This window comes from Electrophorus electricus, chromosome 17 (assembly GCF_013358815.1).
Source record: "Electrophorus electricus isolate fEleEle1 chromosome 17, fEleEle1.pri, whole genome shotgun sequence".
Taxonomy (NCBI): Eukaryota; Metazoa; Chordata; class Actinopteri; order Gymnotiformes; family Gymnotidae; genus Electrophorus; species Electrophorus electricus.
In genome coordinates, this window is record NC_049551.1 from 2728982 (window position 1) to 2741772 (window position 12791).

Genomic DNA, 12791 nt, shown 5'->3' on the forward strand with positions numbered 1-12791 from the left:
TGTCCTTTGATAGTGTTGGTCATTGGGTTTTCCATAGTCAGCCTCATCTGAGGCATTCGCATAGTAGCATACCCTACTGTAATCAGATGACCGGGTGTATACAAAAACACTTAACTTTCATTACTGGCTAGTTCAGATGGTCATGATTACAAAAATATCAGTGGTTGCAGATCTACACAATAATCTTAAAAATGGGCGTGGCTCGTTTATTTATATAGCACTTTTCATATGCAGTGGCAATTCAAAGTGCTTCACATCAGATATAGAAGTATAATTTAGTGAATAGGTAATCAGAGCTACAATGTATGTAATGCCAGTCACAGATTAAATCCACATAACATCAGTGCTTAGAGTTATTGCTCTAATGAAAACATGATACCTTAGAGGAGAACATAGCAATTATTCATCATAAATCAAAAATAAAGACAAGCAGAATACTACAGGGAATGATGTCAGCAATGATTAAGCATAAATATGTCTGGTCTTTAAAGGTATGCCAGCATATCTTCTCTGATCCAGTAAGGTACGGTATCAGCTTCCCCTACTAGAACTCTGATATGCATTGATTTAGTGTTGATTTAATGTTACTGTCATTGTGCTGTAATAACTGGATTTAATTTAGAATGCTGCAATGGAAATTAAATAACAGAAAAACTTTATTTTTACAGGTGTTATGACAGATGACTGTTAACATGACTTCCACTCAGTTTGTGTCATCAATGAATGAAACATTTTTTCGTCCAACATTTTACATTAGTGGACTTTACAACATTCCACATGCAAAGTACTACTATGCATTTTTATGCTTTGTGTATGCTGTGACTGTTTTAGGGAATTCTTTTATAATGGGCACCATCTACCTGGCACAGAGTCTACACACTGCAAAGTATATAGCAGTCTTCAACTTGGCCTTCTCTGATCTGTGTGGGAGCTCTGCTCTCGTTCCAAAGCTTCTGGACATGTTTCTGTTTGATAACCAATACATATCGTATGGAGCCTGTTTGGCAAATATGTTTTTTGTGTATTGCTTTATGACTCTACAGTCTCTTACTCTGCTTGCTCTGGCTTATGACAGACTGGTTGCCATATGTTTCCCTCTGAGGTATCATGCTATTGTAACCAAAACAGCTATGAGTCTGATCATAGGTATTATGTGGATTGTCTCTTTAACTGTAAATGTTCTCCTTGTATCTCTGATTACCAGATTGTCCTTTTGTAGATCTACTACAGTTAACAGCTATTTCTGTGATCATGCACCTGTTTATAAATTAGCCTGTAATGATAAATCTTTGAACACCGTAATGGGTTATGTCTGTACAGCTGCTGTGCTTTACATTCCATTGATACTAATAATGACCACATATGTTTGTATTGGTTTTGCATTACGGAAAATTGCACATAGTGGTGAGCACATCAAAACTATAAAAACTTGCACCTCGCATGTCATATTAGTGGCCATATTTTATGTACCAATTATTAGTATTTACACTGCAGCTCTTACAACATCTGTAGATACAAATATCAGGATAATCAACACTGCTCTTACACACACTATTCCACCCATGTTAAACCCAATCATATACACTCTCAAGACCGAGGAGGTCATGCAGTCAATTAAAGTACTCTACAAACGATCCAAGATGAAGTCTGCAATGAAACAAGCTGTGAGGAATTAAGTATGAGATTTTCTATTTCTATGATGAATTTGATCCAGAATTACAGTCTGAAAAGTTCATGAATGCACACTCAGGTCAGTTATAGAAATCATTTTTGTTATATCTGGATTTGGATATATTTGGGTGTGTGTGTGTGTTTTTATATTATATATATATATATATATATATATATTGGAAATATTTGGATTAGTAATATATAATTACTTTTTTTAAATTACATTGTCAGAAAGATAAAAGTTATAAAGTTTTTCAGACATATATTTAATGCTTGTAACTCAATAAAAGAGTTCTTATATATTCAGTTCTCCTTCAGAATGTCAGATCCACAGTAGTGAAAAACTGAACTGAAAAAGTAAAAAAACTGTTTGAGGGGAGTGTAAATTTTTGTTGCCATTCATTTTTTTTTGATGAGAAATTGAATACTTTTTCTTTTGATCTTATGTCATCAATGAACAATATAGGCTGTGTATTTAAATCCCTTAAGTACGCATATGATTTTTTATGGAAAAAATACATTTTTTGTGACTTATTTTTTTAGTACTTCTCTCTTGCTCTTTGTTACACCGATTTTGGCGGTGACTCTACATGTGATGCATATTAGCAATTACCCTTTTTGTGCAGCTTTTATCTAGAGAGGTAAAATTATTCACAACATTTGTTTATGGATGACATGGCTGGATGAAGATAAAATAATGAGTTAATTGCGCACTGATATGTAGTTTATAGAAAAGGAAAAATCTATTTGATAATTATTTGTATAGTGCTTTTCATGCGCTGTCACCACAAATGTCACGGTACGGCCCCTCCTCCCAAACCTCGGAGTGAGGAGTACCAGGACGTGAACCTGATTCCGAGACCAAAGAGCATCGGGCACCCAAGGCTTCGCGCAGGGCACGTTGCACTAGAGTCAGCAAGCTGCCACGTGTGACTCACAGAGAGGTGGCACCGTCACCTGAGGACACTCCCTCACCTAATGCACACGCACGCCTCAAGGAGGCAAGAAGGAGGCGTCACCAGTGCCCGCCCCAGAGACAGGCAAAACCGCTGGTGCGCTTCCTGAGGCGTCTGCCCCAATGCCAGAGAAGCCGCCGCCACCCAACTCGGCGAAGGGCGAATCCCCACAGCAGAGTCAGACTCCCACCCAGCCGACGCCTGGGGGACAAGCTGGGGCTCCTGCCAGCTTCCCTGGACTTATTCACAACCATTTGTTGAATTTTGTTCATGTACCTGTCCAGGTAACTGTGCCAGTCCCAGTCACACTTAATGTGTCTGTCACTTTGTCTCCCTTCGTGTCTGTGCCTGTACCCATCAGTGTGTCCGTCCATGTGTCTGTTGTCGTCTTGGCTCCTGTCTTCTTCCCTCTGTCCTGCTCACGCTGACCCGTGTCGGGTCACTCAGTCCTCCGGCCTCGCCATTTGGCGTTGGTTTCGGGGCCATAGCCTGATAGGCTGGTGTGCCAGGATTCGCACCGTTAGGGAGGGGCTCTGTCACGGTACGGCTCCTCTCTCCAAATGTCTCCCTGTGTGTGTGTGTGTCTGTGTTCGTGCATTCGTCCATATGGCCACGCCCTTCCTGTGTTTCACACCTGCTCATCATTGTGTATTGTTAGTGTGTGAGCATATAAGTCTTTTGTTTAAATGTGAATATTGTCAGTGTTTGACCTTGCAATAGCCTAAGCGCTACGTTGTCTTTCGTATTTATCAATAAACGTCGTTGTGTGTCACACAGCTCGTCTATGCATCCTGCCAAGCCTCCCCATGTTAGAACAAAGCACCTTTACAGAAATCCTATCTACAGAGAATCCAAGTGTAGGCACCTAAGCAGCAAGTCAAGGTGACAAGTGGCAAGGAAAAACTCCCTGAGAGCAATGGAAGCACTTTTCATCTGGAAACCAATAGTTCAAGTCAGTCTATAGGAGTAATTCAGGAGAACTTGACAGCAAACAGTAGAACAATACATTGACAGCCTTGTTGAACCACCATGGTCTAACATCGTTTATGCCAAGTCCAAAGCGAAAAATCCTAATTGTCAAATATCCAAAGAGCAGCATGTGACCAAAATCTACTATTTGTGCAGTGTGCACATTTCCCACATGTAAATCCAAGTAAATATTTAAAATAAAGGAGAGACCAATTAAAGGTCAAAAGGTTATGATTTGATTGTGTCAAGCTGGAAAAATCAGACATCTCAAAAGAAAGAAGAAATTTACACAAGTTAACAACATCAGAAGGGAAAAAAATTCTAAGCAGGAGATGACTAGAAGATATACCTCTCCAACAAATAATGGATGTCAATATTTACCATTAGTTTGATTAAGTGTATTTTTAAAGTAGTTTCATCACAGGTGAAAAAGCCAACATCTTCACCATAATGCTGCTACATTCCCTGATTATATTTTGAGTCAAAATCAGTTCCATAAATTTCATTATCTTTTTGACTTTCCTGTAGTCAGCACAGAACCGAACAGTTCCATTTGTCTTTTGGACGAGCAATATGGGGCTGGTTCAGTCATGAATATGTAATGACAAATGGAAAATATAATTAAATCTTAGGAAAAAATCTAAATCTGTTGTATGTAGTTAGTAATTGGGAGATATATTTTTAGTGAGGTGATTTTCGTAGTCAAACTCCCATTGTGACAAATTGAACTTTTCTCTACATGCCTGCTTGAAGTGAGGAAAATACCGTCGTGTGCTTGCATTTGTGCTAAGAGAAGGTCTTAGGAGACAGCAGCACAAGCTCTCTTTTAACCCAGTATAGGAGTTTTTCAAAGGCAGGATATGAGTATCTACTTCACAAATATATACTAAGGTCATTATTCTTAATACCACTGCATCCTCAGTAGCTCCCAATGTTTTATATGTGGGCACACCTTCACCATTTCTGTACACTGCCATGGAGAGCAATGCATTCTGGGAGTTGTGCAAATGTTTTCCTTAGTGTGATACCAAACAAAAGAAATAGTTTTGTTACTCACATAACCTTGAGATACCTTACCCTGCCTAACAGGAGTGAATTCTCACAAAACTTCCCTTATTGCATTATTCAGAGGGCAACGAATGCTGTTCAGGTGCACCGCAGTGTTAGACATGTGTGAGCAGGGGCCCCTATGTTGAAATGTTATACATGTGTGAGCAGGGCCCCCTATGTTGAAGTGTTAGACATGTGTGAGCAGGGGCCCCTATGTTGAAGTGTTATACATGTGTGAGCAGGGCCCCCTATGTTGAAGTGTTATACATGTGTGAGCAGGGCCCCCTATGTTGAAGTGTTATACATGTGTGAGCAGGGGCCTCTATGTTGAAGTGTTATACATGTGTGAGCAGGGGCCCCTATTTTGAAGTGTTATACATGTGTGAGCAGGGGCCCCTATGTTGAAGTGTTATACATGTGTGAGCAGGGCCCCCTATGTTGAAGTGTTATACATGTGTGAGCAGGGGCCCCTATGTTGAAGTGTTATACATGTGTGAGCAGGGGCCCCTATTTTGAAGTGTTATACATGTGTGAGCAGGGGCCCCTATTTTGAAGTGTTATATGTGTGTGAGCTGGGGCCCCTCTGTTGAAGTGTTAGACATGTGTGAGCAGGGGTCCCTATGTTGCATAGTTAGACATGTGTTAGCAGGGGCCCCTATGTTGCAGCGGTGAAAGGTTTGTCCTTTGATAGTGTTGGTCATTGGGTTTTCCATAGTCAGCCTCATCTGAGGCATTCGCATAGTAGCATACCCTACTGTAATCAGATGACCGGGTGTATACAAAAACACTTAACTTTCATTACTGGCTAGTTCAGATGGTCATGATCACAAAAATACCAGTGGTTGCAGATCTACACAATAATCTTAAAAATAGGCGTGGCTCGTTTATTTATATAGCACTTTTCATATGCAGTGGCAATTCAAAGTGCTTCACATCAGATATAGAAGTATAATTTAGTGAATAGGTAATCAGAGCTACAATGTATGTAATGCCAGTCACAGATTAAATCCACATAACATCAGTGATTAGAGTTATTGCTCTAATGAAAACATGATACCTTAGAGGAGAACATAGCAATTATTCATCATAAATCAAAAATAAAGACAAGCAGAATACTACAGGGAATGATGTCAGCAATGATTAAGCATAAATATGTCTGGTCTTTAAAGGTATGCCAGCATATCTTCTCTGATCCAGTAAGGTACGGTATCAGCTTCCCCTACTAGAACTCTGATATGCATTGATTTAGTGTTGATTTAATGTTACTGTCATTGTGCTGTAATAACTGGATTTAATTTAGAATGCTGCAATGGAAATTAAATAACAGAAAAACTTTATTTTTACAGGTGTTATGACAGATGACTGCTAACATGACTTCCACTCAGTTTGTGTCATCAATGAATGAAACATTTTTTCCTCCAACATTTTACATTAGTGGACTTTACAACATTCCACATGCAAAGTACTACTATGCATTTTTATGCTTTGTGTATGCTGTGACTGTTTTAGGGAATTCTTTTATAATGGGCACCATCTACCTGGCACAGAGTCTACACACTGCAAAATATATAGCAGTCTTCAACTTGGCCTTCTCTGATCTGTGTGGGAGCTCTGCTCTCGTTCCAAAGCTTCTGGACATGTTTCTGTTTGATAACCAGTACATATCGTATGGAGCCTGTTTGACCAATATGTTTTTTGTGTATTGCTTTATGACTCTACAGTCTCTTACTCTGCTTGTTCTGGCTTATGACAGACTGGTTGCCATATGTTTCCCTCTGAGGTATCATGCTATTGTAACCAAAACAGCTATGAGTCTGATCATAGGTATTATGTGGATTGTCTCTTTAACTGTAAATGTTCTCGTGGTATCTCTGATTACCAGATTGTCCTTTTGTAGATCTACTACAGTTAACAGCTATTTTTGTGATCATGCACCTGTTTATAAATTAGCCTGTAATGATAAATCTTTGAACACCGTAATGGTTTATGTCTGCACAACTGCTCTGCTTTACATTCCATTGATACTAATAATGACCACATATGTTTGTATTGGTTTTGCATTACGGAAAATTGCACATAGTGGTGAGCACATCAAAGCTATAAAAACTTGCACCTCGCATGTCATATTAGTGGCCATATTTTATGTACCAATTGTTAGTATTTACACTGCAGCTCTTACAACATCTATAGATACAAATATCAGGATAATCAACACTGCTCTTACACAAACTATTCCACCCATGTTAAACCCAATCATATACACTCTCAAGACAGAAGAGGTCATGCAATCAATTAAAGTACTCTACAAACGATCCAAGATGAAGTCTGCAATGAAACAAGCTGTGAGGAATTAAGTATGAGATTTTCTATTTCTATGATGAATTTGATCCAGAATTACAGTCTGAAAAGTTCATGAATGGCAACTCAGGTCAGTTATAGAAATCATTTTTGTTATATCTGGATTTGGATATATTTGGGTGTGTGTGTCTGTGAGGAATTAACAAAGTTTTTCACAATAAATGATAAGAAATAAGCAAAAATCTATGATAAATAAATAGACTTTCTTTTTGCAGTCAAAATGTTAAGACAGAAAAGTGTAAATCACAAAGTAATAAAATACTTTATATACTTTATATATACTTCAGTTATGTTAAATGACTGTGAAATTAAAAAATAAAAATTTATATTACATCATAAAAATTACAATAGTGATAAAGGTTTTTCAGACAACTATATAAAAAAGGCTTCATATAAAGGGATCCAGGGGAAATCAATACAAAAGTATTTACATACCAAACTTGAAAAGTATAAAGTCATGAGTTAACTTTGGACTGGAATATAGGTAACACAGGCTCATCCAGACCAAAACACATTCCCTTTGCTGGGGTACTGGCAGCAATTGATTTCCTATTATGCTTTATGTGGTTGGACTTAGATTTTGTAAGTAAGTAAAATGTATTTATATAGTGCTTTTTCCAGACATAAGTCACAACATGCTTTACAAGGACAAATCTGAAATCATAGGAAACACTCAAGAAAAGGGGGATCCAGTAGCAAGCGGTCTTTATTTTTTCACAGAGTAGGCTAGTAGCACGCTGGCCAGTAATAGTAAGGACTGGGCATCTTAGACTAGAAGCAGCGAGAGCACAGTCCTTCTCGTAGTCTTTCCACTCCGGGGTTGTAACAGGGAGACCGGGAGTCCAGGAGGTACCGAAGGGTCAGGCGGAAGGTGTAGTCTAGAAGTACAATATGATTATCACCAGAACAGGCAGAGAAAAGAACTGCTTGGTATACATCACAAGAATGGCAATACTTTGTGGTTAGTAAAAAGGAGAGCGCAGTGTTAGCAGGAGGTACTAGGGGGGAATTACAAGGTGAACATGATCAGGTGGGGCCAATTAGAATTCAGGTGAGTTTGATGGGACATGACCAAGTGTCTCACAGTAAGATCTTGGCGTGGCACCAAGGGTAGAGTGTCCACAATTTGTGACAAATGTGATGTGCGTGGCACAGAGGAAGCAAGATGCGAGTTTGTGAGGAAGTGCTCTTTATTATCCATAATAAGTAAAGTCTGAAAGCACTAATGAAAGAGAAAAAAAAAAACAGTCCAGTTCTCTAAGTAGCGTTGCGCCTTGCAGTGACACGTAGCTCCGTAGTCTGTTAAAGTGCAACGCTACCTTCCGGGACCTGTGGGTTTAAATAGTGGCGAAAGGAAATAAGGAACAGGTGAACACAATTAATAGATAGGTGATTGGGAGCGGGGCAGGTGTGTGGGGTGATACCGAGCAGGAGGGATGACCAGTCAACTGTGACAACAAAATCACACACAAAAAAGGTTTTTGTTTTACAATATCAAAACTAACCAGGTAAACGGTGTACATCTGATAAGTAAATAGCAGATTTCGATTGCAAAACAAGAAGTTAAAGCAGCAAGATACTCTCTTGGAGCTGGAGACAAAGACCTCCACCAGAGTTTTGATAACTAATTTTTCCAGATCATATTAGAATTTGATTAGGTGAATTCTTAACTTAAAGGAACCAGAACTGTTAGAATGAGGCCTTGGGTTTTTTGACAAGCAGTATATGACAGACATATAAGAAGCATCATCACACTCATCAGTATTCTTCCTGGAAGATTTTTCACACAGTGTGATAAAGCACCAAAGAGGGGATTGTGTTATTTGCATAAGTCCGAGATACCTCACTCTGTATAGCAAGAGGGAGTTAATTCTCCCAAATTCCCAAATTTTTGCATTATGCATGGGGTAGATGATGGCGTTCAGGTGTACTGACCTGGGACCCCATGTCACAGTAGTGTCATCGGTTCTTCCACAGTCAGCCATGCCTGACATATTCTTAAAGTGATATATACCTTACTGTAATCAGAAGGGGTATACAAACTATTTATAGATATCATTATAGGCTAGTAGAGATAGTCATGATTGCCAAAATAGCAGAGATCTACACAATAGTGTAAATAAATGGAAGTCAGCACTACAAAGTGTGCAGTGAAAATCCCTATAACACCAGTGATTAGGTTAGTGCTTTATGAAAGAAAACAGCTTGATACCTCTGAGGAAAACACTTCATCATAAGTCATACGTCAAAACAAGCAAAGTCCTACAGGGAATGATGTCACCAAAGATTAAGCATAAATGTGTCAGTACTTTACATGTATGCTGGTATGCTCTCCATTCTGCAGTAAGGTGCCATATCAAGGCAATTTCCCCTCCTAGATGTCTGATATAATTTGATTATTATTATCATTGATTTTGTGTTTCTGGTATTTTACTACAATAATTTTATTCCCATTTGCATTGTAACAAGGAATTCAGGACAAATAAATGCAAGCCATTATTTTTTACAGGTGTTATGACAGATGACTGCTAACATGACTTCCACTCAGTTTGTGTCATCAATGAATGAAACATTTTTTCGTCCAACATTTTACATTAGTGGACTTTACAACATTCCACATGCAAAGTACTACTATGCATTTTTATGCTTTGTGTATGCTGTGACTGTTTTAGGGAATTCTTTTATAATGGGAACCATCTACCTGGTGCGGAGTCTACACACTGCAAAGTATTTAGCAGTTTTCAACTTAGCCTTCTCTGATCTGTGTGGGAGCTCTGCTCTCATTCCAAAGCTTCTGGACATGTTTCTGTTTGATAACCAGTACATATCATATGAAGCGTGTTTGGCAAATATGTTTTTTGTGTATTCTTTTATGACTCTACAGTCTCTTACTCTGCTTGCTCTGGCTTATGACAGACTGGTTGCTATATGTTTCCCTCTGAGGTATCATGCTGTTGTAACCAAAAAAGCTATGAGTTTGATCATAGGTATTATGTGGATTGTCTCTGTAACTTTAGATGCACTCCTTGTATCTCTGGTTACTAGATTGTCCTTCTGTAGATCTACTACAGTTAACAGCTATTTCTGTGATCATGCACTTATATCTAAATTAGCCTGCAATGATACATTTGTAGATTCTATAATGGGCTATGTCTGTATATCTGTTCTGCTTTACATTCCATTGATACTGATAACTTCCTCATATATTTGTATTGGTTTGGCATTGCAGAAAATTGCACATGTTCAGCAAACCAAAGCAATGAAAACCTGTTCCTCACATGTCATATTAGTGGCTTTATTTTATGTACCAATTATTAGTGTTTACACTGCAGGTTTTACAACTTTTGTAGATACAAATGTCAGAATTATCAACACTGCCCTAACACACACTATTCCACCCATGTTAAACCCAATCATATACACTCTCAAGACAGAGGAGGTCATGAATTCAGTTAAAGTACTCTTTAAACGATCCAAGGTGAAGTCTGCACTGAACAGACCTGTGAGGACTTAAAATAACACAATAAGTTGAAAGATATAAAGTGGGCTATTCAGTTTCTATTATAAAAAAAACTGTTCTAGCATTTCAGTTTGAAAAGTCCCTGAATGTTTTATTTAATGCTCAGAACCATTCTTAAACATTTATCATATGCTAGATTTTTGTAAAGTGCAGTTTTTTTTACTATCATTATTATTATTATTATTATTAGCATTCAAGATGTTAAAGTAAAAAGTTGTAATCAAAAGTAATTCTGTAAAACTTAAGAAAAATAATGTAATGAAAAAATAACTGTGAAGTTACAATTAAAATCTTATTGCATCATCAGAATGAGAAAGATAAAAAAATTAATTTGTGAAGAAACTGAGTTGGCTTGCCAAAGACCCTTCTTTGAAAACTATTACTATGTTAATGGTATAGCTGTCATTATGAAGGGTGGATATATAATTTATCACAAATCAAAAATTAATATAAATTATACTGAATCTACATTAAAGTTTTAATGTAGTTTTAATATAAATTATTTTGAATTGGAGCATGGAGGGATGAAGAAAAGGGTAGTTTTATGAGCGTGGTCAGTATATATCGTAATTTAGTTCTTGGAGTCATTTTTTAATCAAGTTTGATGGTTTTAGATGAAGGGTGTTATTGTATTGGGGTAACAGGCTTGTTATAGTAATTGATGGGTGGGCAGCCCAAGGGACTGTTGCCCTGATGGTTAACTGTAGGGTTCAATCAGGGTTTAAGCTGAGGCAGTGAGGGCACAGTGCACCTAGACTAGGCTTCTGGAACATGAGGACACACGAACATTAACAAGAAGGAGCATGCTTGGGTGAGTACAACTGAACAGAAAGGAGGAAGGAGGACCCTCCTCTGTAAAAACAGAACAGAAAGAATTAAGGGGCAATGAAAACAGAGAAGCCTTGTTTCTGCCCTGAGGAAAAAAACCAAATTTACAGAGAACTTAACTGAATATATTCTCTTTCTCTCTTTGCTCTTAAGAGATCAAATAAAGCAATAATAGATCAAAACAAAGGAAGAACATCTTCCTAGAGAATAACTAAAAAAAATCTACCCCCAGAAAAAACTGAAAGAAGAGGGAGAACTATCCCCAAAGAAAACTGAGAGGCTGAAGGTGAGACTTTCCCTACAGAAATCAACAGAGGGGAGGTTCTCACCAGCAATGCCTCAGTAACCATTCACCACCCAGTGAAGCGGTAGTAGTACGTTTCAGCCACTAACCCTTCACAGCGTGGCCTTTGCAAAGCCCTTATGCATATAAGCGGCGTGTAGATAATCACACTGCTGATTGTTAATTAGTTTACAGGATGTGGCATCCCCCTGGTGGCCACAGATCAGTACTGCAGGCAGCCCTTTAAAATTCTAAAGTCAGAGGGTCCCTATGGCAGGGATGGAGGAATGAATGAAAGGAGAGAAGTAGATAGATGAGTGCCATCTTTGGTGTTGGTACCTAGTAGGTAACTCTTTACAGCAAATTTGATGTCTGTCTTAAAGTAAGAATGGCCTAAATTAATGGTCTGCTATGAGATGGTGAAAGAAGGAACGAAAGGAAAGTACCAACAATATATAACAATATAAAGTGAACATGGGTGAGATGTTGATTCTTTATTCCAAGTTTTATGGAAATGAAGTCTTATTTAGGGATGAAAACTCATTTCATTTCTGAATAAGAAATTAAATACTTTGTTCATACTTTGGCAGTTCTGCCTTTAATCTCTTGACAATAACCAATGGTATAGTAGTAGTATTTAATGCTCACACACCTGTGATTTCTCATGCTGATATTAGTGGCTACAGTACATGCCATCATATATAGCAAGTGAAATAAGTATTGAACACATCATCAATTTTCTAAGTAAATATATTTCTAAAGGTGCTATTGATATGATATTTTCACCATATGTCGGTAACAACCCATCCAATCCACACATGCAAAGAAATCAAACCATAGATGTTCATAAATTATGTGTAATAAGGAGAAATGACACAGGGGAAAAAGTATTGAACACACTTACTGAAATTTATTTAATACTTCATACAAACCCCTTTGCTGGTGATGGCAGCTTCAAGGCACCTCCTGTAGGGAGAAACTAGTCGCATGCATTGCTCAGGTGTGATTTTGGCCCGTTCTACCACACAAACATTCTTCAAATCCTGAAGGTGCCGTGGGCTCCTTCTATGAACTCTGAGCTTTTAGTTCCTTCTATACATTTTCAACTGGATTCAGGTCAGGTGATTGGCTGGGCCATTCTAGCAGCTTTTTTTTT

At 38.1% G+C, this 12791-nt stretch overlaps 3 protein-coding genes across 3 annotated transcripts; all 3 read left to right on the plus strand.

Moving 5' to 3' along the window:
• The first annotated feature begins 680 nt into the window (after positions 1-680).
• On the plus strand, positions 681-3055 carry LOC113568136 (olfactory receptor 1496-like). Its single transcript, XM_035535758.1, has 3 exons — positions 681-1664; positions 2532-2804; positions 2912-3055. Exons 1-3 carry the CDS (start codon positions 681-683, stop codon positions 3053-3055), a joined length of 1401 nt encoding a protein of 466 aa, XP_035391651.1.
• Positions 3056-6004: 2949 nt separating this feature from the next.
• Positions 6005-7000, plus strand: LOC118242849 (olfactory receptor 1496-like). Its single transcript, XM_035535759.1, has one exon. The coding sequence runs from the start codon at positions 6005-6007 to the stop codon at positions 6998-7000; it is 996 nt and encodes a 331-aa protein (XP_035391652.1).
• Positions 7001-9525: 2525 nt separating this feature from the next.
• On the plus strand, positions 9526-10518 carry LOC113568137 (olfactory receptor 1-like). Its single transcript, XM_035535760.1, has one exon. It carries the CDS (start codon positions 9526-9528, stop codon positions 10516-10518), a length of 993 nt encoding a protein of 330 aa, XP_035391653.1.
• The last annotated feature ends 2273 nt before the right edge of the window (positions 10519-12791 follow it).